This window comes from Hemitrygon akajei, chromosome 2 (genome assembly GCF_048418815.1).
Source record: "Hemitrygon akajei chromosome 2, sHemAka1.3, whole genome shotgun sequence".
NCBI lineage: Eukaryota > Metazoa > Chordata > Chondrichthyes > Myliobatiformes > Dasyatidae > Hemitrygon > Hemitrygon akajei.
Genome location: NC_133125.1, coordinates 142,853,165 through 142,879,299, shown reverse-complemented (window position 1 = coordinate 142,879,299; position 26,135 = coordinate 142,853,165). Strand labels below are relative to the sequence as shown.

The following is a 26,135-nucleotide window of genomic DNA, read 5'->3' as shown; positions in this document are numbered from 1 at the left end:
AGGGTATGAAGCTTCAGAGAGGTGAATGGACTCCTTCTAGTCCAAGCGTTCCTATACGGCAGAAAAACTGGAGTTTCAACACTTCTGGTCTCTATCAGTTGTTTCATTCCCATCCTCATCACCTCGCCCTCTGCCCACCATGAGTTTGGGTTTACCCTCCTTCACCTCAAGCCCCTCCCTGCTCCTCACTGTGATCCCCCCCCCACCCACCCCACATTCTCCCCACTCTGGGTGAGCAGTTTTCTCCAGAATTCACTAGTTAATATTTCACCGGTGGTCTTACGCTGACTACCCCAAGTGGAGTTCCTTTAAATGGAAACGAGTTCTCAAGGTGTGACCTGTCAACCAGTCGGTCCACTGTGAGTCTTCTTTGAAAAACGCAAGTGTAGCCGGTCCAGTCCTTCCTGTGCTTTCGGAGTATGGCGTTATTAACGTGACTGCATCAGAGTGCTGATTCAGAGTTGCTGGTCCAGTGGATCCAGCATTTGGTCCAAATTAATCCTCTTATTGCTCGGAGTTTTAGCAGTTGCAATATGATAGGTGTTTTAAATAGGATTCCACACATTTCTACAATCCCCCCCCCCCCTTATCCTAGGTTCCAGTACATTTTCATTGTCAGCACCTTGGTATAATTACTAAACGTGTACATCAGTCACTATGCAGCTGGCGATTAGGGAGCCTCTGTGAATTCCATCTAACGCTTGGCTCCTTATCGTTCGCATTCATTGTTATGAGCCCAGAATCCTCTGGAATATTATTCCCATTGAAATGATTGTGATTTGAAGCTAGCTTTAGAATCATAAAATCATAACCATGCAATGTACAACCACGAAACAGGCCCTCAGCTCCGCTTGGCCATGCTGACCATGATGTCTATCTATGGTAGTGCCATTTCCCTGCACTATCCATCTACACTGATCCTATCCAAGTCTCAACACCCTTTAAGCATTGTAGTAGTATTTGCCTCTACCACCTCCTCTGCTCCATTAACCCACCACTCTGATTAATAATTTGGTCCTTAGGTCTCCTTCAAATTTCACCCCTCCCACCTTAAACTGTGCCGTTTAGTTTTTGACTCCTCTTTTGACTTGAGGAAACAGAAACTGTGGCTATCTACCCATTCTGTGCCTCTTATAACCTTACAAATCTCTATATGTTCACCCCTCAGCCTCCTGTTTTCCAATGATAATAAACCTATCCTATCCAGCCTCTCCTTATAACTACAGCCCTGTATTCAGGGCTGAATCCGGGTGAATTCACATCCGAGTTAGAATGTGAATCCGTATTCACTTCCGGGTGAATCTCTTCTGCGAAACACGCAAGATGCTGGATGAGCTCAGCAAGTCAGGCAGCGTCTGTCTTTTGCTATTATGTTCTTCCAATAGTGTGGCAACCAGAACAGTACACAATACACCAAATGCCGTCTAAGCAGGGTTTTTTACAACCGCAACATGACATCCTCGCTCTTATACTCAATGCCTTGCCTTATGAAGGCAAGCATGCTAAATGCCTTCTTCGATGCCCTGTCCATCAGTATCACCAGCTGCAGGAAGCTATGAGCTTGCACCCCAATGCCTCTTATACTGTACAATCAGCACCACTGAGTTCCCTTTCTTTCTCTGTACATGTTCTAATATTATTTGGCACATGAACTTATGAAATCTAAATGGGGAGAAAATGCAGACATCAGAGGTGCAAAGAGACTTGGAAGTCCTCGTGCAAGACTCCCTGAAGGTTAATTTACAGGCTGAGTCTGTGGTAAAGAAGGCAAATGCAATGTTGGCATTTATTTCAAGGGAAATAAAATATAAAAATGAGGAGGTAATGCTGAGGTTTTGTAAGACACAAGTCAGGCCGCACTTGGAGAATTGACAACAGTTTTGGGCCCCATAGCTCAGAAATGATTGGAGAGAGTTCAGAGGAGGTTCACGAGGATTATTCCGGGAATGAAGGGGTTAATGTGTGATATGTGTTTGGCGGCTTTGGGCCTGTACTCACTAGAATTTATAAGAATGCCAGGGGGGGGCGGTGCTGAGGGGAATATCATTAAAATTTTTAGCATATTGAAAGGGCTAGAGAAGGTGGATGTGGAAAGGATGTTTCCTCCAGTGGAGATGTCCAGAGCTAGAGGGCACAGCCTCGAAATTGAGGGGCAACCCTTTAGAGCAGAGGTAAGGAGGAATTTTTTTTTAGCAAGAGAGTGATGAATCTGTGGAATGCTCTGCCACAGACAGCTGTGGAGGCCAAGACCGTGGGTATATTTAAAGCAAAAATTGATAATTTCCTGATTGGCCAGGGTTATGGTGAGAAGGCAGGTGTATGGAGTTGAGTGGGATCCAGGATCAGCCATGACAGAATGGTAGAGCAGACTCAATGGGCTGAATGGCCTAATTCTGCTCCTATGTCGTATGGCCTAATTACCTCACACTTACCTGGATTAATTTCTACCCAGCCCTACTCCATTCAACGATCTGAGATAACCTTCTTCACTAGCTATGACTGCACTACCAGTTCAGGTCATTGGCCCTGGATGTTGGAATGAGATAAGCCAGAAAGTTATGGGTACTCGGTACCCTCTAGTCACTTGAGCATAAGATCCAAGCTAACGCTCCAAGTACTACTCTGAGGGATGTTTTCCGATTGGCCTCAGCCAAGGTATTGTCTGAGGAAGACCAGGAGGTGTTTTGCCCATTTACTTGGACAATATTTATCTCCTCAACCCACATTATCAGGGCAAGTTACCCAATTCTGGGCCACATTGTTGCTCAGGAGAGCTTGTTGTGAACAAGTTAGTCATCTCGGTTTTTTTTTAAATGTCATAACAGTGACCACACTGTAACAACGAATCTTGTTAGCTGTTAAGATGCATTGAGAATTCTTGAGGCAATGTGAAGTCTTTCAGAAAATGCAAGTGTTTCCTTCTCAAGGTGTAAAATTGCTTGAGATGCAAAAACACATGTGAGCATCACTGAGAAAACCATCTGTTGTGTGTTGGCTGCTCCCAAACTTGAGAATGAATTTGCAAAGAGCATATGTTTTTGTTACACACTAGAGCACAGATTTTGGGGAGTGTCACTGTTGGCGAGGTTAATGCTGATTACCCACCCCTAACTGCCGCTGGAAAGTGGGGTGAACTACATTCTTGGTAAATTGATTTATTATTGTCACATGTACTGAGGTACAGTGAAAGGCTTTGCTTTGCACACCATTCAATGCATAGCATTTCATCACGTAAGTTCATTGTGTTAGCACAAGGTAAAACAATAATCGAATGCAGAACAAAGTGTTGCTGCAGTTGCAGGGAAATACAGTACAGCCAAACAATAGGGTCCAAGGCAATGATGAGGTAGATTGTGAGATTAAGAGTCCATGTTGTCATACTGTCATTCAATACTCATAACAGTGGGATAGACGCTGAGCTTGAGCCTGGCTGTATATGCCTTCGGGCTTTTGTATCTTCTGTCCGATGGAATTGGAATTATTGTCAAGGGTGAGAAGAGAACATTTCTTGGGTGGGAGGGGTCTTTGATTATGTTTTACAAAAGGTAGAAACAAATGTCCATGGAGGGGAGCCTGGTTTCCGTGATTTGCTGAGCTGTTGCAGCATGTACCGAAGGTGCACTCACTGTGCAGTTACTTTGTATTACTGAGGGTCATGTATAAGGGCTAGTGTTTGTCACCTGGCTCAGATTCAAAATAAACTTGAAACCATATTCTCCAATGATCTACAGGTCAAAACCACACTTCCTACGTTGTAGTGTGATGTTCCCAAAATATTTCCACTTCTTCAAAATCCATTTTTAGTAAAGTTTTCTTTAGTTTCCTTCCTAATGTTTCTGAACTCCTGCAGCACTTGAAGTTCCCTGGTTCTCTCAGGGAACAGGGGAGTCACTAATTTGTCATCCAGAGACCATTCTGTATAAGATATATAAGATGATCGTGTGGATAGTCAGAGGCTTTTTCCCAGGGTTGAAATGGCTAGCACAAGAGGGCACAGTTTTAAGGTGCTCAGAAGCAGGTACAGAGGAGGTGTCAGGGATAAATTCTTACCCAGAAAGTGGTGAGTGCATGGAATGGGCTGCCAGTGACAGTGATGGAGGTGAATACGATAAACTCTTTTTAGAGATTCCTGGATAGATACGTGGAGCTTAGAAAAATAGAGGGCTGGGGGTAACCCTAGGCAATTTCTAAGGTAAAGACGTGTTTGGCACAGCTTTGTGGGCCGAAGGGCCTGTATTGTGCTACAGGTTTTCTCTGTTTCTATGTTTCTATTCTCCACATGGACCTCCCAACTTGGTGTATATTGAATGCAAACTCAAGCATTTTCTAGCAATGGCTTATTGGGTATCCAGAGATCCAGGCGTTCAAACTGCACTTCAGAGACTTGAGCACAGGATCCAGGCAGATTCCACTGGGGTAGTTGTGGGATAGTGATTTACTATCAGGGGTGCCATCTATCAGTGAAATATACAAGGAAAGGTAATGTGGTGGTTAATTACCAGACAGGTGGCCCAGAGATTGCTGAAAATTTTAAACAGTTAAATAAATCTGGAATTCACAGTTGTCGTGGGGAAAAATAAAATCCCATGAAACTATACCCAGCTGGTTCATTAGTGTCCAACAGGAGAGGGATTTGCTGTCCTTACCTGGTCTGACTCATGTGTATCTGCAGACCCATGCATTGGACCCTTAATTGTCCTCAAAAATAGTCCATTGACAGGCAAGTTGTATCCAAACCTTGAGGACCAAACACAACAAAACAGAAGGACCACGAAGCACTGTCCATGGTGCTGGATACCACTTTGAGCACTTTCCAGTCCTATCAACCTTACAAAGTCCTCAGGAAAACCTGGGAGGTGGATGTCCAAATTGGAGAGCCAGCTGACACTGTTGTATTAACAATTGTATCTCTGAATCTTCCACTATATATAGACTGCAGCAATTTAGGGAGAGATAAATAGGTGGAATTAGGGATTTTCAGGTGGGTTCATAACCTGATGGCAGAGTAGAAGAAGCTAGTGTTTAACTTTGAGGTGCGGATCTGGTGGTTCCTGAACCTAGTGATAGCTTTGTGAAGAGATTATGTCCTACACTACTGTGCAAAAGGCTTAGGCACCGTAGATTTTTATATGGTTTCAGTTGGTATGCCCTCTATGGAGTTCTAATGTCTACATCACCAAGGCTGTCTGGGATTACATGGAGAGACAGAAGCAAGTGAGACAACCAAAGTTTGCAGAAGAACTGTGGCAAGTTCTCCAAAATGTTTGGAACAACCTGCCAGCCAATTTTCTTATAAAACTGCACAACAGTGTACCCAAGAGAATTGATGCCATTTTAAAAGCAAAGGATGGTCACACCAAATATTGATTCGATTTAGTTTTTTTTTTACCATTTACTGCTCTTTGTAGTAACTCTTTTGATATTTAGAAACTATTCATTTCATTAAATTTGAAAGTATCTTCGCTTTACAGATTTTTTTGAATCTGTGCTCAAGACTTTTGCACAGTTATCTAGTCGGTGGGTGTCAGTAATGATTGTCATCTTCATCACTGAGACGATAAACATAGGCGACTTCTGCGATGGCCTAACCAGTTTTAACCAGAAGTTCTGCCCCCCACCCCACCCCCGCTGCCAGTTGTCACAGTGCTGATTGTGGAAGCTTGCTGTGCACAAATGCCTCACTGGCTGGTCTGAGGTGAAGGCAATGTAGAAATTTTGTGGAGTAGGAAGCTGGAACACCCTCGCCTGTCCCTCCTCCCTTCCTAGGGACAATGAGTAAGTTCATTGCCGAACTCATGGTCTATGGTCAGCTGCCCGCTTATCATGGGGTCGTGTTTTCAGATTCATGTTGAGGATGCAGCTGCACGTGTTTGTGGCACGCCTGGCATCAAATGATGCCCGCCACCTCCCTCTTCTTCCCTTTCTTCCATGGGTCACTGCCCACTGCTATTACATCCCCTCTCCTTCAGCCCTTTACCTCTTCCACCTATCACCTCCCAGCTTTTCTCATCATCCCATCTTCTCCCTCAGCTATCTCACCTTTCACTTGCCAGCGTGTACTGCTCCCCTTCTAATTCTGGCTTTTGCCTATTCCTTTCCAGTCCTGATGAAGGGTTCTGAATTGCTGAGTTCCTCCAGCTCAAGATTTCCAGCATCGGCAGCTTCTCTTGTGCTGGAAAGTAGTCGGCACTGTGTTTGGAAGTTCGCTGCGTGGAGAGAACTCTGCACCGCCGCCAGGCGGCAGCCGCGAGTCTCCGAGCAAACTTTAAGACGGAAAGTCGGGCTCGGTTCGCACGAATGTGCTGCGTGTGATGGACGGGAGTCGGGTGGCCTGGCAGGGTCGGGAGGGTCTCGGGTCCCGAGGGTCGGGGTCAGGCGGGGTTCGCAAATCGGGAGTGTATGCGGTTGGTGGGGGTAAATACGGGCAGTTCCATCCGTTACCATCAGCTGCCGAACAACCGGGGGCAGGGCTGTACCCCAGGGGCGAAACTGTGCCGAGCGCATGGTTTTGAACCTGAATGCGAGACTCTGTACCGGGGCCGGCACTTACCTAGGGGCTGGGGGCATAGTACTTGTAGGCGGAGCTCTGTATCGGGGAGTGGGTCTCGGTACAGGGGGTGTGACTTTGTACCCCGGGTCGCGGGCTTGGTGTTCTCCACGGTGCTGAATGGAACTCCTCAACTCCGACCCCTACACCGCCGGCCGCAGGCGGAATCGGGCGCCAGGCTCGGCGATGGACAATTAGCCCGGTTCTATATCTTCTGCAGAATGAGGATCAGACGGCTGAACCCACCATCCCTCCTCTCATAAACGTGTCTCTCTCTCTCTCTCTCTCTCTCTCTCTCTCTCTCTCTCTCTCTCTCTCTCTCTCTCTCTCTCTCTCTCTCTCTCTCTCTCTCTCTCTCTCTCACACACACACACACACACACACACACACACACACACACACACACACACACACATCTAAACAGACGGAAACAGAGACAGGCACACCCCAAATATTCTACCTCCCTTCACAGGCTTCTCACTCGACACACACCCCACATATGCACTCACCCCTCAATGTGACCCACCCCTCTTGTGCGTAGAGCAATATCCCAGTGTGCAAGATCACTCATTGGTTATCTGTGACAGTTACAGGTCACTGGCTATCAATCTATTTTTCTCACAATTCGTTAACGGTCTGTGATTATTATTCTGCAGTCATAAGCTGTGGTATTTACTACGTGGGTTTCAGTCTGTGGTGATGAGTCCTTACACCTGGTATTTATCCTGAATCAGTAGTTACTCGTCAGAGTGATGAGTCCATTTTTTTCAACAGTCGTTACCTGTTTCTGGCCATTGTGCTTGTGGTAATAAATCACTAGTTGTCAGAGGTTTCCAGTCAGTGGTTATAACTCAGATGGTATGTGTTTGTTTTTATTGATCCACGATTACCAGTCTATACCATCTGTACTTAACCGAACCACGATAATCTGCTTGTGGTTAACCGATAGCATCTTTGAGTCTATAGTTCTCAGTATCTGTTCCCAGTCCCAGTTCTCAGTCCCTTTGTTATCAATCAGTGTCTGTTAGCGTGCAGTTATCTGGCAGTGTTTGTCAGTTGGTGGTTGTCAGCTGTGGTTATCAGTTGGTGGTTGTCAGCTGTGGTTATTGTCCCGTGGTTACGAGTCTATGCTCCTCAGTCTTTATAAATCGCTGGTTATCAGCCTACGCTTATTTGACCTGTCCCTGGTTAGTAATCTGTGAATATCAGTCCGTGGTTTGTGGTCATCACTGTGCAACAGTCTATATGTTAGTCTGTGTTTGTCAGCCGGTAGTTTTGTGTTATTGGCTATCAGTGGCTGATCACTGTTCTACGGCTATTTGTGATTATCATCTGCATTATCAATCAATGGTTAATAGATATTGATTGTGAGTCTCACTGATCAGTCAATGGTTATTAGTTACGGATTATCAGTCATCAAGTGTGTGTCGTTCTGTAGTTATCGGTCTTCTGCGAGAGAGAATCGTCACCTTGTCGCTTGCGAGGAGCGATGTCCTGCGGAGTTTAGTCGCTTAAAGCCTAGCTCCTGGTAGGGTTACCCATGGCGATAAGGTGAATTCCAGACAAAGAGCGACCTAACCAACACCCCAGCAGTGGAGCTGTCGGACAACGGCAGTGAAGTCGGAGGAAGGGTGCACCAGTCATCTTCTACTCCGTGCCACTGGACCCTGTCCCCGATCTGTCAAGGACCGTGTGGTGGCTGCCCACCTTGAACAAAGTTACACACATTAAGGGAGCCCGGCCTAACATCCCGGTTATGTGGATCCCGAATTGGCCACCTGAGGCTCGAGTGATCAGTAGTTATCTCCTAGCAGTCAGTGCTCAACGTTCGGTCAACACCAGTCAATAATAATGAGTCACTAGTAACCAGTCAGTGGTTTATCGGTCATTGGTTATTTAGCAGTAGATCAATCACTACTCAGGAGTCTTACTGACTGGTCAGGTGTTAGGAGAGAATAGATAACTGTGCTTATTGGTCGCCGGTTATCAGACGGTGGTTATTGTCTGTCCACGGGAGTTTACCATTCCATGGCTGTTCCTTTGTAGTTATCAGTTTGCGGTTAACAGCCGGAGCTTGTCGGTCATTGTGTTTGGGTTTGTGGTTAACAGTACATGAATATAACTCCAAGTCAATTGCTATTATTATCTGGTAAATAGTATCTGCTATACGTCAGCTGTTATCAATCCATGGTTATAAGTCCTTACTTATGAGTTACTAGTTATTAGTCAGTTTTTACAAGATTTTATTGTATTTATCAGTCACAGGTCAGTGGTTAGCACTCTCTGGTTATTGAACTGAACTCGAGCATCAGTAGTTATCGGCTTTCGGCCACTGGGTTTAGTCATTGGTCCCTGTGAATCAGACGGTGTGTGAGTCTAAGGGTTAAACTCCCCCCATCGGCCTCCCCACGAGCCGGGCGGCCAAACTTTGTCAGTCTGTGCGCAGCCGTGAGGGCGAGGCGGAGCACGGCTGTGCTAGCGCTCCACTCGGTGGAGGTCGGTGCATTGACGGCCGCATCTGTGCCGGCGAGCCCGTGTTCCTTGGCTGGAGTGTGGGGCCAGGTCGTCGGGAGGGGAAAGGTGTGGAGGGTTGAGGAGAGGAGGGGGAGAAAGATTGACAGGGTTAGAGGGAAAAGGAGAGGGAGAGGAGAGCAGGGGAGCGGGAAAGGAGTGGAGTGAAGGAAAGGGAAAGGAGCGTAGGGAAGGGAAGCGGAGGAGGGGGAAGGGGAGAGGAGAGAAGGAAGGGGAGGGGAAATAAGAGAGGGGAGGGGAGATAGGAGAGGAGGAAGATAGAGACGGGCAGAGAAGAGAAGGGGAGGGCGCGCTGTTGGAGAGAGTTAAGGAAGTTCCGGGTGCGAATGTGAGCAGCCCGCATCGGCGAGAGGGAAAGTGTGCGGATCGCTGCCCACTCGCCACCGCGAGCTCCCCGGGACGGGGGGTGGGGGTGGGAGTGCAGGGAGCCAGAGGATGGAGAAGTTGAGAAGCGGACAGGATCTCGCCGGCTCCCTGCCGCCCTCACCTCGCGATTCCGAGCTGCCGGTGAGAGCGCACGCAAGCAGCCGATCTCCATGCCGGAGCTAAGCCGCTGAGCGGGCGGCCGGGCACCGAGTGGCGGCTCATCCCTCTCCTACTAACCTCAGCCATGGCAGCGGCGATTGCGAGCTCGCTGATCAGGCAGAAGCGCCAGGCTCGGGAACACCACCTGGACAGGCCGATAGTCACAAAGCGCATCAAAAGCCCCCACAAAAAGAAGGGAGTTTGCAATGGCAATCTGGTGGATATCTTCTCCAAAGTCAGGATATTCGGGATGAAGAAACGGAGGTTCAGAAGACCAGGTCTGTGATGGTTTCATTATTGACAGATCAAAAATCTTCGTATGGAGACAGAGGCGGTGTAATCCCGGGATTAAGTTGTCCTTGTGGGTACACCGTCAGTAAATGTAATGTGTGTGTTTTTTGGTGGTGTGAATAAGGGTCGACAAGGTCTTCTATGTTGAATTAGTGGAGTGGTTCGGGCTGCATAAATGAATGAGTGGCCGGACCCCAGCCTGGCTTTGCGTTCGGGTTCCCCGTCCCCATGCGTGCCCTGAGCCAGCCTGCTCGGGCGAATCATCAGGTGGAGATCCGAGGGGGATCCCGAAAGCGTAAACCCGTCCTTGTCACCCCCGGAGCCGCTGATGCCGCTTGCTAACTCTTCACCTTCTCCGTAAATGTAGGGGAATCGTCCCCGTGCCCCCTCCTCCCTCTGGAGTTGTGCGGCCCCCTCCGAAAAACAAAATACTGGCGTGTAACTAGGAATTGCAGTGTTAGAAAGCTGTCTGAAATTATTAATACCTCGCTGTTTCTGCACTAAAGTGTACCTATTTTTTCAGAAATTGCATTTTATTCCGTTCACGGTTCAGCCTCAGCGTTGACAAGTTGTGTGTTATTTCGCAGGCAGTGATGTTTTGGCAGGGTGCCAGTCTTGTGGGGAGGTGTTACCTGTTCACCGACACCTCGCACCGGACGGAGCCGGGTGTGGAACGCCCTCCAGGGTAGGCGACGTAGGGAAGGAGACGCTGGGTTACAAGTCGGCACCCGGGTACCTCCCCTCTCTGGACCAGGGGAGCGGGAGGTGACGCGGAGAGAACTCCGAGCAAAGAGCCCCGACCGCCACGGCCCCCGTGCACGTCTCCAGATTTCAGATAAACACCCTCTGGGAGGGACAGGCTGGGGGGGGGGGTGGCGGAAGGTCATATACACCCCGCCCCGGCAGAAATATACAGTACGTTTAGTCAAACTTAGAGCAATTACGTGTGTAATGTTTTGCAGGGAGGGGTCCTATTGTTTACAAGGAGATTGGGGCGGGGGGGGTCTCTAAGGAAAGGGGTCGGTGGGGTTGGGGTCTACTATTACAGGGAGTGTTCGTGGGAGTTTCACATTTTAGGGAGGGGTCTCCAGTTTACAGGAGGGGATTCTGCCTTTTTCAGAGACTGGTCGGGGGAATCTACAGGGAGGGGTAAGGTTCTCTTGTTACCGGGTTCAATGCCCAAGTCGAGCCCTTCCTGCTGTTGCTGCGGCGGTCTGTACCCTTCTGCCCGCTGGTTCTCACCTGGAACCTTTCAAAATGAATGTGAAAGTCATGCCGGACGCGGGGTTGCCATTCGGGCTGTCTGGGATTCAGAGGGATAGCCCCAGCAACGTTGGGGACAGACGGAGGATGGGAACTGGGGGGGGGGGTGGAGTGTGGAGTGGATACACACTCCTCACAAGTCCACAGCACAATGACTCAGGGCGCTGGACTCCCAGGAGGACCGAATATGCAGCAACTCACCAGTGCTGGAGAACTGAACGGTCGGGCAGCATCCGTGGTGAGAGGGTGATAAGAGAGTCGACGTTTTCGCGTCGAGAACCACTTCCCTCCACAGACGCTGCCTGACCTGCTGAGAACGCCCAGCACCTGGTTCGTTGTTCCGTCGCTACCCGGCATTGCCCACTCGCGGGTCAATTTAATCGGGGCAAAAATTATTTACCAAAAAAAAATAGTGGAGCGAAAGTAAGCGGAGTTAAGTAAAAATGAGCATACGCAATTTTCGAAGTGAATTGGCGCAATGGTACGACAGAACCCTGTTGTTAAGATTAACAGCGGGGAAAAGTTGTGCACATATTCCAGACGGTGCCCTCTTGGCTTGTTGCCTCTCTCCAGTGCTGGCTCTTCAGGCGGCCGGTTAGTTCCTGTCTGGGCAGACTGGAAGCTTCGGTCCGGGCCGCGGTCCCACTCCTTGCGCAGTCTCGAGATTTCTGCGGGTCTGCGCTCCAAGACCCGCCGGGGTGGGAAGGGAGGGGAACGGCGGACCTGTTGCCGGCCTCAGAGATAATGAATGGATTGGTACAGCACGTCAACAAACCGGGCGTTAGTAATGCCGCGGTGATTCCTGCCACAGCGCATATCAGTGTGTTGGAAATGACAAACAGAGCGAATGATGATGGTCAAGGAGAACCATTAGTCCAAAATTGTCAGGACATCGATCAGAAAAGGGGCCGCCGTTTCTTCAGACCGTGTTGGGCACACAAAGCTCTGAGAAAACGGAAAGAACGTGAAGTTTGCTGCGGCGGATCCGGAGTAACAATTATTTCGTTCTCCTTTACACTAGTGTACTCGAAATGACAATAAACAACCTTGAATCCTGAAGAATGTATTAGCCCGCATATATTTTGATGGAACTGCAGGATCCGATGCAGGGATTTGTATTAAAGGCGATTGTTCAGTGATCTTGAAAATCGAATCAGAAATCTTGGGCCATCTTGCTTGAGTGAGTGGTCTGATGTTTTGTAGATGCGCCAGGGAATTTATTCAGGCGAGTCAAACAATTTACTGGCGTGTAATGCAAGTGGGAGATTGTCCTTACAAACGGATCATTGGAGGGGGTGCCAGGCTCCGTTGTATTGCAAAACCATTAAAACATGTTTTAAAGTCTGCACAAATTATATATAGATCAAGTAATTAATTCTATTCGGTGACAAGGAAAAGCAGTTGTGTTCCACAGGGTTTCTTACAGTTACGGGCAAGTCCTTGTCCTCACTGCCAGAAACACTGAGTTTAAAATTGTCCAACTAACTGAATATATTTTGCATAGTACCAACGGAGAAAAGGCAAGCGCCTGGAGTAAATGGCTCTGTTGTTCTTCTGTTCTTCGTTTGCTTTCAATCCTTCCCTACGTCCTCCTCGCTGTTACTAGACCTCGGCGGTAGCGAAGTGTAATTGCCAACAACACATTTTGTGTGTGTGTGTGTGTGTGTGTGTGTGTGTGTGTGTGTGTGTGTGTGTGTGTGTGTGTGTGTGTGTGTGTGTGTGTGTGTGTGTGTGTGTGTGTGTGTGTGTGTGTGTGTGTGTGTGTGTGTGTGTGTGATCGCTTCCTGTGCAGCTTGCGATCAGTGTTTCTTTCAGCGGTGATCACACTTCACAAATGTTTCACTGGAGTTTTGGAAAGTCCTGAAGTTGCGGGAAAAAAAACAGCAGAAGTGAATTATTTTTCTCTCTCTACTGGCATGCGAACCATGCGGGTTTCCGAGGATTGAGTGTCGCTTTGAAACGGTTGGTAGTGAACTGAAGGCAGCGGTTCTTTCTCGGAGCCTTCCTTCTGTCCAGCAGAGCGGCGCTGAGAGAACCTGGAGAACGTCCTTTCGACACCTCCCCTGGCGATCCACCGTCGACATCTTGTCGCTTAACTTTCTGCGATCCTCTGTTGTATGGGCATACTACTTCTTGCTGCCTGTCCAGTAACCAACAGACTTTCAGACTTTTGGATCTTCTCCCGCCCTGGACATTCCCTCTTCTCCCCGCTCCAGTCCGGGAGAAGATCCAAAAGTCTGAAAGGTTCAAGCATAGCTTCAATCCCGCTTTTATAAGACAAATCAATGGTTCCCCTGATACGATGAGATGAGCTCTTGACCTTACAGTCTATCTCGTTCTGTTCTGCTACCTTATTGTCTGCTCGCCCTGCCCTCTCTCTGTAGCTGGAACACTTTATCTGTTATTATCCTACTCCGTGCTACCTCAATGCACTGTGTAATGATTTGTCTGGACAGAATGCAAGACAAGCTTTTCACTGTATCGTGGTACATGTGACAGTAATGATCCAATTTCAATTGCCGCTCCCCTGTAATATACCACAGCTGATCATATCAGAGCAGCATCACGTTCCTTTTCCCTGTCAATCACTCCTGACAGCTTGGTGCTTATCCACTAATATTGATGCTTTATAATGTACTGATAATTTCTAAGAGGGAGACAGGCTGGAGAGACGTGCCCCAGCACTGGCGAAGACCATGAAGCTGGCCTAAGTATTGTATTGTTAAATTTTGTCACAGTCTCTCCAATATCTACACTCCTCCCCAATCAAACAATGATTACTGCAGGCGCTGCTTTTCTATTCCAGCAACACAACCATTACACTTTCATACCCACACAGTAACTAAAATCAATTCAAAATAATGACTATGTATCACACCTCTTTGTTGACATGACATTGATAAATTAGTTGAGCTTTACTTTTGGAATGGTTGAAATCTTAAGTTCTCCAAATCATGGAACAGACAAGAGACCAGATAAGGGAATTCCAGTGAACCTGGTTGCACTTGCTTCACGGGAAGAAAACATGGGAATAAGACCATAAGAAATAGGAGCAGAACTAGGCCATTTGGGCCATCAAGTCTGCACCACCATTTGATCATGATTTCATTCTCAACCCCATTCTCCTGACTTTTCCCCAACACCTTTCACACCCTGACTCATCAAGAGTCTATCAACCTTTGTTGGGAAAGAATTGTGGGAAGACAGTGGGAGACTTGGGATTTTGCAGTAGCGAATCGGGATGAGGAAGTGGAGGGATGGGTTAGTAAATTTGCTGATGACACAAAGGTTGGGGGTGTTGTGGATAGTGTGGAGGGCTGTCAGAGGTGGACATTGATAGGATGCAAAACTGGGCTGAGAAGTGGCAGATGGAGTTCAACCCAGATAAGTGTGAGGTGGTTCATTTTGGTAGGTCAAATATGATGGCAGAATATAGTATTAACAGTAAGGCTCTTGGCAGTGTACAGGATCAGAGGAATCTTGGGGTCCGAGTCCATAGGACACTCAAAGCTGCTGTGCAGGTTGACTCTGTGGTTAAGAAGGCGTACAGTGCATTGGCCTTCATCAATCATGGGATTAAGTTTTGGAGCCGAGAGGTAATGTTGCAGCTATATAGGACCTTGGTCAGACCCCACTTGGAGTACTGTGCTCAGTTCTGGTCGCCTTACTACAGGAAGGATGTGGAAACCATAGAAAGGGTGCAGAGGAGATTTACAAGGATGTTGCCTGGATTGGGGAACATGCCTTATGAGAATAGGTTGAGTGAACTCCACCTTTTCTCCTTGGAGAGATGGAGGATGAGAGGTGACCTGATAGAGGTGTATAAGATGATGAGAGGCATTGATTGTGTGGATAGTCAGAGGCTTTTTCCCAGGGATGAAATGGCTAGCATGAGAGGACACAGTTTTAAGGTGCTTGGAAGTAGGTACAGAGGAGATGTCGGGGTAAGTTTTTTTACGCAGAGAGTGGTGAGTGCGTGGAATGGGCTGCCGGTGACGGTGGTGGAGGTGGATACAATAGGGTCTTTCAAGAGACTACTGGGTAGGTACATGGAGTTTAGAAAAATAGATGGCAAGGAGTAACCCTGGGTAATTTCTAAGGTAAAGACATGTTTGGCACAGCTTTGTGGGCCGAAGGGCCTGTATTGTGCTGTAGGTTTTCTATGTTTCTAGAAACTTGCCAAAACTAGCATCAATGGCACCTATGGAGAAACCATTTCAATTGATGGGAGAGTTGGAGCCCTGATACTGTGAAATGAAGGGAATTGGTGGAGGAGCCACAAGGGAGGGGGATAATGTTTTTATGCAGTGAGATGCTCCAACACCAAGTGGAAACAGAACATAGGAACCTATACTCAGTGACCACTTTATTAGCTACCTCCTACATTCAATAAAATGGTCACTGAGTGTACGCTTGTGGTCTTCTGCTGCTGTAGCCCATCCACTTCAAGGTTCAATGTGTTGCACATCCAGAGATGTTCTTCTGCACACCACAGCTGTAACACATGGTTATTTGAGTTACTGTTGCCATCCTATCACCTTGAACCAGTCTAGCCATTCTCCTCTGACCTCTCTCATTTTTGCCCACAGAACTGCCACTCTCTTTTTGCACCGTTCTCTGTAAATTCTAGAAACTGCTGTGCCTGAAAATCCCAAGAGATCAGCAGTTTCTGAGATACTCAAAAAGTCCCATCTGCCACCAACAATTATTCCCTGGTTAAAGTCATTTAGATCACATTTCTTCCCCATTCTGGTGTCTGGTCTGACCAACTGAACCTCTTGACCATGTCTGCATTCTTATCTGCATTGAGTTGCTGCCACATGATTGGCTGGTTATTTAGCGAGCAAGGGTACTGGTGTTCCAAATCATGTGACCACTGAGTGTATAGTTGCATAAGGAAATTACAGTCTGGTGCAGTCAGAGGAGAGAAAAGGGAATAATTTGACTGTAATGAACAAAGCTTTGGAGGGACTCAGCAGGTCAGGCAGCATCTGTGGAGGGGAGGCTGGACAGTCAATGAACCTTCATCTGAGTCCATCCAGCAGTTTGTTATTGCTCCACATTCCAGCAACTTCAGTCTCCTGTGTCGCCAAATAATTTGATAGCTTTTTCAAAGAGCCAGCACAGGGGACAAGTGTCCTTCCTCACTGTCACATGATTATTTATCTTCCCGAGGTGCCTTTCACAATCACCATTATCCACTCACCTACATTGCCCATTCACATAACTGAGTGCAAGGTACTGAGAACAGGGCTTCCTCTGGTCTTTCTCTTCAGTCCCCCCCCCCCCCCCGACCTTCACAGAACACTACATTTCTCCAGAGCAACACACACAAAATGCTGGAGGAGCTTAGTAAGTCAGGCAGCTTTTAAAGAAGGAAATAAACAGTTCACGTTTTGGTCTGAGAGTGTGACTGCTTTCTCCAACTCTGGTCATACATCCCCAGTCTCCATCACTGCCCACCAACCTTATCCTAAATCATCATCAGCTTTCCCCCAGTGAGACGAGCTTCACTATTTAACCAACATTTTGGTCCCTATTCCTAGTGTGTCCCCTTTTGAGCAAAGGCCAGTTTATAACTTCTGAGAGGCAGCCAGAGATGTTAAAACTGCCATGTAGATGCAAATGGCATAGTTGCCACTTAGCTACACCGAGCTTTCAAATGATGTCTCAAAGCTGATACAGAAAAACTTTCAAAAAGATTATTTCCAGTTCTGTTGAAGTGTTCCACCCACTTCTTGATCAGTTTAATACCTTTCAACCATCAGGCTCCTAAATCAACATGGATAACCTCATTCACCTCAGCATCGATTTGATCCCAGAACACAACCTATGGACTCACCTTCAAGGACAATACAACTCATGTTCTCAGTCTTGTTTGTTTGTTTACTTATTTTTTTATTTTTGTTAGTTTGTTTATCTAGTTTTCTTTTTATTTGCACAATTAACCTTCTTGTGTACGTTGGTCACTTGTCAGTTTCTGTGTGTAGTTTTTCATTGATTCTATTGTGTTTCCTTGTACTGGAAAGAAATTGAATCTCAGGGTAGTACAGTACTGTGCAAAAATCTTGGGCACATGTAAAAACTCTGTAAAGTGAAGAAGCTTTCAAAAATAATGAAGCTACGTTTCTAAACCTGAAAAAAACCATAAAGAGTAGTAAACAGTAAAATAAAACTAGAAGAAATCAATATTTGGTGTGACCATCCTTTGCGTTTAAAACTGCATCAGTTCTCTTAGGTACACTGTCATGCAGTTTTATAAGAAAATTGAGAAGTTGTTCCAAACGTATTGGAGAACTCACCACAGTTCTTCTGCAGACCTTGGCTGTCTCGGTTGCTTCTGTCTCTCCAGGTAATCCCAGACATCTTCGATGATGTAGTGATCAGGGCTCTGTAGAGGCCATAATATCTGAAACCATATAAAATACCTAAGGTGCCTAAGGCTTTTACACAGTACTATTTACGGAGACGTACATGTTCTTTGGTAACAAATTTACTTTGAACTTTGAACTTAATTCAATGCCAGTAATGTGCTCAATAAAATAAAATGAAGTCACAGGCATTTCCAGTGTCGTAGACAGACTCATAACTGAATAACACAGAGCACTGAAATGTAAATGTAATGCCTGCAATTTAGTCCCAGGAATCATAAATTGACTCTTTTACAATCGGTGAAACCGTCTTAGCATGCAGCTAGGTTTCAAATATTACCAACTCTCTGTGCTTCTGGTAGCAGAGTGCTGGCTTGAGCAGGGAAAGATCCAGACTCTTTAATGTTATTTCCCTTGGAATGCCAATGACTAACCATGGATTTACATACACTCCTGTGTTTTCCTCGAATCCTCCACCATATTATCATGTTTTAACTTATGCAGATTTGCTTATTTGGTAAATTACCCATTGGTCCTATTCACATTTAAAATGCTTTCTTCAGCAAATAGGTCCAATGATAATTTCTACAGAAAGAAATAATCAAAATTAAAGAAAACCTGATAACTCCAGGAGAATTATTGTGTGTGTGTGTGTGTCTGTGTGTGTGTTTAAAATTGTACATTTTGTCACAATTCAACATAGACAGAATGTACTTTGCTATCGCAATGAAGCTGTTGGTTGGTTCTCGATTCTAACATGAGCTGCCCTCATACTCTAAGTCTTTCCCTCAGAGCTCCATTTTAGACTGTAGCCCTGTAGCATTCAGGTCAGTGTAATCTTCTCATTACCTTCAATTGTCAAACAATCATGCGATGTAACCCATTTAATGAAAGGTGTGGAATAAACATTGTATGGTTTTGATATCTCAAAATTTAAACAATAAAATGAAAGGATTAAAACAGGATAATGTAGAAGAATATGGGATATATGATATCATTGAACATTCTCATGTCTTGTTATTTTGAGGATACCTTTCAGAGATTTGAGCAGGTAAAATCCAGCCTGCGTGTCAGCAACAGGGAACCTCTCCAGGTACCAGCATATGTCTGCAAATTACAAGCAGTGTGCCTGTGACATTTGGCTCCCTGCTGCCAGCAGCCATTGTTCTGTGCCATCAGCAATCAGACCCTAGTAAGGTTCCATCCTTTCCTCCCTTTTTTATGAAGGCAGAGGATGCGCCGATGGACGAGGGGATTCCGGAGAGGTTCTTAGGAAAATGTTGCTTTTCCTACCTCCCGAGTAGGTGACCATAGATACAAGCATTCAGCCTACTCTCTGAGCCGCTAACTCTCTCCAACTGAACTGTTCCCACTCTTTTAACTCTAAAGCTCATAGGGCAGAAGGCCATTCAGTCCTTTTTCCAAGTGCTGGTCCATGAAAGGACTCTGCAATGAGATTAACTTTTCTCCCATAAGCACAAAAATCTTCTCATTTCAAGTATTTCCCCAGCTTTCGTACAGAAGCTGGTGTTGGATCTGCCTCCATTGCCCTTTCAGACAACACTTCCCAGGTTATAGCTCCTGCTATATTAGTTTTTAGTAAGGCCGAACAAATGGGCCAACTTAATCGTACAGGGCTCAGCTGTGTCTCATTGGGTAGTTGATCTCTCACCTCTGGCCAGAATGTTGTAGGATTGACCCTGGCTCACAAGAGATCAGTGCACAAGCCTAGCCTGACAGGATGAATCTCAAGATAGTGTTTGGTATGTGTCACCAAACACTATCTTGAGCTTCATTCTCTTGAAGGCTTTTACAGGAAAATAAAGAAACACAATAGAATTTATGAAAAATTGTACACAAACTAAGACCGACAAACAACAAATGTGCAAAAGAGGACAAATTGTGCAAATTAAACAAAAAATAATACTGAGACCATGAGTTGTAGGGTTCTTTGAAAGTGGTCTGTATTTTGTGGAATCAGTTCAGAGTTGAGGTGAGTGAAGTTATCATTCAGAATTTTGCCCCTTGAGGAGCCTGATAGTTGTAGGGTAATAACTGAACCTGGTAGTGTGCGACACAAGGCTCCTGTACTTGGCAGTAGTGAGAAGAAAGCATGGCATGGATGGCATCCTTTATGTGCCCCTTCAATCAACACCTGGCCAGTGGCGCATTCACGTTCGTGCGAGCTTGCTCTGCAGCGTTCTGCATTATGACTGACAACAATTCGCAGCACTGTCAGAAATCTTGGACGAGATTTGAACAGCTCCGTAAAAACACATCTTTTATTTTTAAATGTCTTGCCATGATTTTGATTGCTGGAGGTTCTGAGTGTTTCTGAATTTGGAAGGAGGAGCAGGCTCCGTCATTAACAGGGCTTTTACACAATAACAGTTCATTAGAATTCTCAGCTCCACTATACTGCATACTTTCCCATCAGTAGTTTTTTTTCCACACCAGCCCATCTATCTTATTTTAATTCCTTTAATAATTTGTTTTCAGTTTGACTTTGCAGTGAGAAGACAGAACTAAGGAATCAGTAACGTGTACAGAGAGAAAGGAATTGTTACATTTGGAAACACCAACACTTCCTTTCACCTACAGATGCTGCTCGACCTGCTGAGTTCCTCCCACAGATTGATTGCTGCTCCAGATTCCAGCACCTGCAGTCTCTTATGTCTCCATGCCATAGATTCAAAGATTCATTGACAGGTCATTCAGCCCAACCCATCCATGGTGCCCACTAAAAGCTAGTCTCTTTTGCCTGTGTTTGGCCCACATCACTCTAGATTGGGTATTGAGCAATGAGGAAGGGTTAGTTAGCAATCTTGTCGTGCGAGGCCCCTTGGGCAAGAGTGACCATAATATGGTGGAATTCTTCATTAAGATGAAGTGACATAGTAAATTCAGAAACAAAGGTTCTGAACTTAAAGAAGGGTAACTTTGAAGGTATGAGACGTGAATTAGCTAAGATAGACTGGCAAATGATACTTAAAGGGTTGACGGTGGATATGCAATGGCAAGCATTTAACGATCGCATGGATGAACTACAACAATTGTTCATCCCAGTTTGGCAAAAGAATAAACCAGGGAAGGTAGTGCACCCGTGGCTGACAAGGGAAATTAGGGATAGTATCAAGTCCAAAGAAGAAACATATAAATTAGCAAAAAAAAAAGCGGCACACCTCAGGACTGGGAGAAATTCAGAGACCAGCAGAGGAGGACAAAGGGCTTAATTAGGAAAGGGAAAAAAGATTATGAGAGAAAGCTGGCAGGGTACATAAAAACTGACTGTAAAAGCTTTTATAGATACGTGAAAAGAAAAAGATTGGTCAAGACAAATGTAGGTCCTTTACAGTCAGAAACAGGTGAATTAATCATAGGGAACAAAGACATGGCAGACCAATTGAATAACTACTTTGGTTCTGTCTTCACTAAGGAGGACATAAATAATCTTCCGGAAATAGTAAGGGACTGAGGGTGTAGTGAGATGGAGGAACTGAGGGAAATACATGTTAGTAGGGAAGTGGTGTTAGGTAAATTGAAGGGATTAAAGGCAGATAAATCCCCAGGGCCAGATGGTCTGTATCCTAGAGTGCTTAAGGAAGTAGCCTAAGAAATAGTGGATGCATTAGTGATAATTTTTCAAAACTCCTTAGATTCTGGATTAGTTCCTGAGGATTGGAGGGTGGCTAATGTAACCCCACTTTTTAAAAAAGGAGGGAGAGAGAAACCGGGGAATTATAGACCGGTTAGTCTGACATCGGTGGTGGGGAAAATGCTAGAGTCGGTTATTAAAGATGTGATAACAGCACATTTGGAAAGAGGTGAAATCATCGGACAAAGTCAGCATGGATTTGTGAAAGGAAAATCATGTCTGACAAATCTTATAGAATTTTTTGAAGATGTAACTAGTAGAGTGGATAGTGGATGTGGTATATTTAGATTTTCAAAAGGCTTTTGACAAGGTCCCACACAGAAGATTAGTGTGCAAACTTAAAGCACACGGTATTGGGGGTATGGTATTGATGTGAATAGAGAATTGGTTGGCAGACAGGAAGCAAAGAGTGGGAGTAAACGGGACCTTTTCAGAATGGCAGGCAGTGACTAGTGGGGTACCGCAAGGCTCAGTGCTGGGACCCCAGTTGTTTACAATATAAATGATTTAGACGAGGGAATTAAATGCAGCATCTCCAAGTTCATGGATGACACGAAGCTGGGCGGCGGTGTTAGCTGTGAGGAGGATGCTAAGAGGATGCAGGGTGACTTGGATAGGTTAGGTGAGTGGGCAAATTCATGGCAGATGCAATTTAATGTGGATAAATATGAGGTTATCCACTTTGGTTGCAAGAACAGGAAAACAGATTATTATCTGAACGGTGGCCGATTAGGAAAAGGGGAGATGCAACGAGACCTGGGTGTCATTGTACACCAGTCATTGAAGGTGGGCATGCAGGTACAGCAGGCGGTGAAAAAGGTAAATGGTATGTTGGCATTCATAGCAAAAGGATTTGAGTACAGGAGCAGGGAGGTTCTACTGCAGTTGTACAAGGCCTTGGTGAGACCGCACCTAGAATATTGTGTGCAGTTTTGGTCCCCTAATCTGAGGAAAGACATTCTTGCCATAGAGGGAGTACAGAGAAGGTTCACCAGATTGATTCCTGGGATGGCAGGACTTTCATATGAAGAAAGACTGGATCGACTAGGCTTATACTCACTGGAATTTAGAAGATTGAGGGGAGATCTTATTGAAACGTATAAAATTCTAAAGGGATTGGACAGGCTAGATGCAGGAAGATTGTTTCCGATGTTGGGGAGGTCCGGAACAAGGGGTCACAGCTTAAGGATAAAGGGGAAGCCTTTTAGGACCGAGATGAGGAAAAACTTCTTCACACAGAGAGTGGTGAATCTGTGGAATTCTCTGCCACAGGAAACAGTTGAGACCGGTTCATTGGCTATATTTAAGAGGAAGTTAGATATGGCCCTTGTGGCTAAAGGGATCAGGGGGTATGGAGAGAAAGCAGGTACAGGGTTCTGAGTTGGATGATCAGCCATGATCATACTGAATGGCGGTGCAGGCTCAAAGGGCCGAATGGCCTACTCCTGCACCTATTTTCTATGTTTCTATGTATCACTCTAAACCTTTCCTAACCATGTCCTTATCCAATTTGTCCTTTAAATGTTACCGTAGCTACCTCAGCCACTTCCCCTGGCGGTTTGTTCCATATACGCCCAACCAGGAGAGGTTTAAGAGGCAATTGACAAATGAAAGCAGATGGAACTAGTTGACTGGGTAACACAGTCAGCGTGAACCAGTTCGGCTGTATGACTCTGTGTCACAGATCTGTTTTATATATTTTCCCTGTCATCTTAAACCTATGCCCATTAGTTCCCCTTACTGGGGAAAAAGACTGTGTGTGTTCATGATGTCTATAATCCTCACAATTTTATATGTTTATAATGACACAGGTGAGGGCCCGGTCGGTCAGGTTTGACCATGGATATTGCGTCCTAGCCTAGGCAGTACGATATGGAGAGCAAGCTGTTGCCAATGTAGCTGTCTCCCCCTCTCCGTGCATCTAATGAGCCCAAAGGAATGGCGGATCAATACAGCTTGTTATCAGCAGCATCACAGGAGTCGCCAGTCAGTATTGAACTCAATATAGGACTGCCTTAGGGAGTCCAGTTCCAGATTTTTCCCTCGGGCTTTACTCCCAAAGCCTACCCCGTGAGTGAGTATAGCCACGAAGCAGCAGAGGTTTCAGATCAGTTTTCCTTCTCCTAGGTGAGCTGTCAAGCACAGCTGCTCGAAGCGATTGGTTTTAAGGCATCAGTAACCCATCTTGGCTCCTTCTCCTGTCAGTGGAGCTAAGCCACAATTGAAGGCCAGGAGCTGGACTTGGTTGTCAGAGGCTATCTGAGTCACATGCCATTGGGAGCAGTTAATAGATGGGGGGGGGGCTTGTCCCCGTAACCACCCCCAGCAATAACGACCTTAAGGAACCAATGGCACAAGTATGTCCCTAATATTAGGGGCATATTAGTGTTATAATACACCCTTAAAATTGTGACGGTTATAGACATCATGAATCTTTAGATGGACTCTTCCTGCTTCTGGAGTAGGAAACTGGAGAGCTGTATGGATGAGGAATGAAATGCGGATTCTTCCTGTTCTGCAGCGCATCCTCTCCCTACCCTCTTCACATAGCTCCAATTGTTTTCAACGAGAAGCAGTCACAATGAGTATTCTCAGTTGCGCGTTGGGTAATGATTGGCGAAGTGCTGCATGCTGTGGCTCAGCAAACCAAAACTTATTTCAAATTACAGAATTCTTTTCAAAGCGGAGTTTGTGCTTATATCTGAAGTCCTGCGGAAGTGGGAGAGGGGGCGTTGTTATGGGAATGTTGCAATGGTGGATTCAACCTGAGTTTGGTATTGGTCTATTTATTAGTCTCCCCATATTGTCTGAAACCCCTGGACTCTAAATTCAGTTGCAAAAGTTCACTTTAGTGAGGGTGTTAAAGATTATGGGGGAAGGCAGGAGAATGGCGGGGGTGGGGGGGGGGGAGAGGAGAGGAGTAATAAATTAGCCATGATTTAATGGCAGAGCAGACTCAATGGGCTGAATGGCCCAATTCTGCACCCATGTCTTATGGCCTTGTTGACTATGTATCGTGCTTTGAATGTTTATATCAGGCACAATAAACCCAGTGAGGTGAAACTTGTTTAACTCACCAGCAGCAAACTGTGGCCACTTCCCCTGGGTATCTCTGGTTCCCTCCCGCATCCTGGAGACGTGCTGATAGATATTTGTCACTGTTAATTATTCCAGGTATAGGTAGGTGGGAGATCCGAGGATGGATAATGGGCAACTGAAAGTCAATAGACTTTAAGGATGGAGGTGGAGGAGAGGGATTAATGGGAGTGCCTGAGAGTCAGCACAGAATCGATGGGCCAAATAGCCTCTTTCCACATGTGGAAGAATATAAGATAGATCTGTTTTACTTAGAACCATTCTGTGGAGAGCATGTCTAGTGCAGGTTTGCAAGTATAATCCAATAAAAGTAGGTTAACATCCAACTGGCCGGGACACTTCACCCCGAAAGAATGCCTTAAAATTTGTTCCCATTCAGTCTGTCTGCTCTGTGCCCGTGTTTCTGCCCCACACAGCCATCTGCCCCATCACCACCTTCCCTCAAGGTTGTGAGGCCTCCGTCGGTCAGGGTTGACCAAGTTGTGTCCCAGCTATTGAGATACGCAAGCCTGGGCAGTACGATATGGAGAGCAAGCTGTTGCCGTGTAGCGAGCTCCCCTTCTCCACGCACCTGATGAACCAAAGGAACGGCAGAGACCAATAAAGTTTGACACCAGTAGTGTCGCAGGAGTTGTCAGTCAGCATTGAACTCAACATAAGACTGCCTTAGGGTCTCCAGCTCCGGATTTTCCCCCTCGGGCTTTACTCCCGAAGCCTTCCCCGTGGGTGTGCTGCCCCATGAGACAGCAGAGATTTGAGATCAGAGTTTTCCTTATCCATGATGAGCTGCCACGCGTGGCCGATGAGCTCCATCTGCCCAGAGTGACTGGTTTTAAGGTGCCAGTAACCCACCTTTCACTTCTCCTGTCTGTAGGACCGTTTCTGCAGGGTTCAGTAGCTAAGCTACCCGTGACGGCCAGGAGCTGGTCTTGGTTGTCAGAGGCTATTTGAGTCGCACGCCATTGGGAGCATTTAATAGATAGTGGCAACTTATTCCCACTAACCTCCCTGGCTATAACAACCTTCAAGATGAAAGATAAAGAAAGATTATCTTCACTTGTCACATGTACATTGAAACATACTGTGAAATGCATCACTAGCATCATATCAAATCAGTGAGGATTTGCTGGGCGTCCCACAAGCGTTGTCACATCTCCAGCACCAACAGAGCATGCCCACGAGCTAGTAAGCCTAACTGCATGCCTGTGAAATGTGGGAGGAAACCCATGTGGTCATGGGGGGTGAACACACAAACTCCTTAGAGACAGCAGTGAGGTTCAAACTCTGTGTGGTGAACTACATATACCTGTCTGGACACGCCCCCCCCCCTCCCCCCGCTGACTGCTCCTGTGGCTCCTCCCACTGACCGTGGCTCCTCCCACAGACCCCGGTATAAAGGCGATTGAGGCCTGAGCCCGGCCTCTCAGTCTCCAGGATGTAGCATGGTGGTCAATTGCTGCTTGTTCTCTCTTCCAGTCAATAAAAGCCGATATCTCGCCTCACGTCTCAGAGAGTTATTGATGGTGCATCACTCTGATTGGTGATCATTGACACGGTTAAATCATTTAGGCTAACCACCGAGCCTGCCCCTCCCCTTTTTCCCCCCTCTCTCCCTCCTCTGTTTATCCAGAAACCTGTCTCTGCTCAACTCCTCCCCATAGGAGCAAGTTTCCCCATTTTCCTTGGGGAAAGGTTTGCCCAAATTCCTTATTGATCGGATTGATTAATTTATGAACCCTTCCAAAGAAATTGGAATCAGCTTCTCCGCATCAAGCTTTAACAATCCCCAACTCTTTTCAGAGCCAGCTGAGTGACATCATCAGTTCAGGTACCACCCTTGTGGATCGTCCCTGCA

The 26,135-nt window shown here is 46.2% G+C and overlaps 1 protein-coding gene across 2 annotated transcripts in view; it reads left to right on the top strand.

The window, feature by feature from the left end:
• The window catches only part of fgf14 (fibroblast growth factor 14), a 462,435-nt gene that overhangs the window by 282,439 nt on the left and 153,861 nt on the right, over positions 1–26,135 (top strand). The window contains exon 1 of one of the 2 annotated variants that reach the window (XM_073028828.1): positions 9,283–9,882. The exons of the other annotated variant lie outside the window; for it this stretch is intronic. Within the exon in view, the coding sequence (XP_072884929.1) occupies positions 9,690–9,882 (193 nt within the window). The 5' untranslated portion in view covers positions 9,283–9,689. Of the gene's footprint in view, positions 1–9,282; positions 9,883–26,135 lie in introns of those variants that run through there. 2 annotated transcript variants of the gene reach the window in all.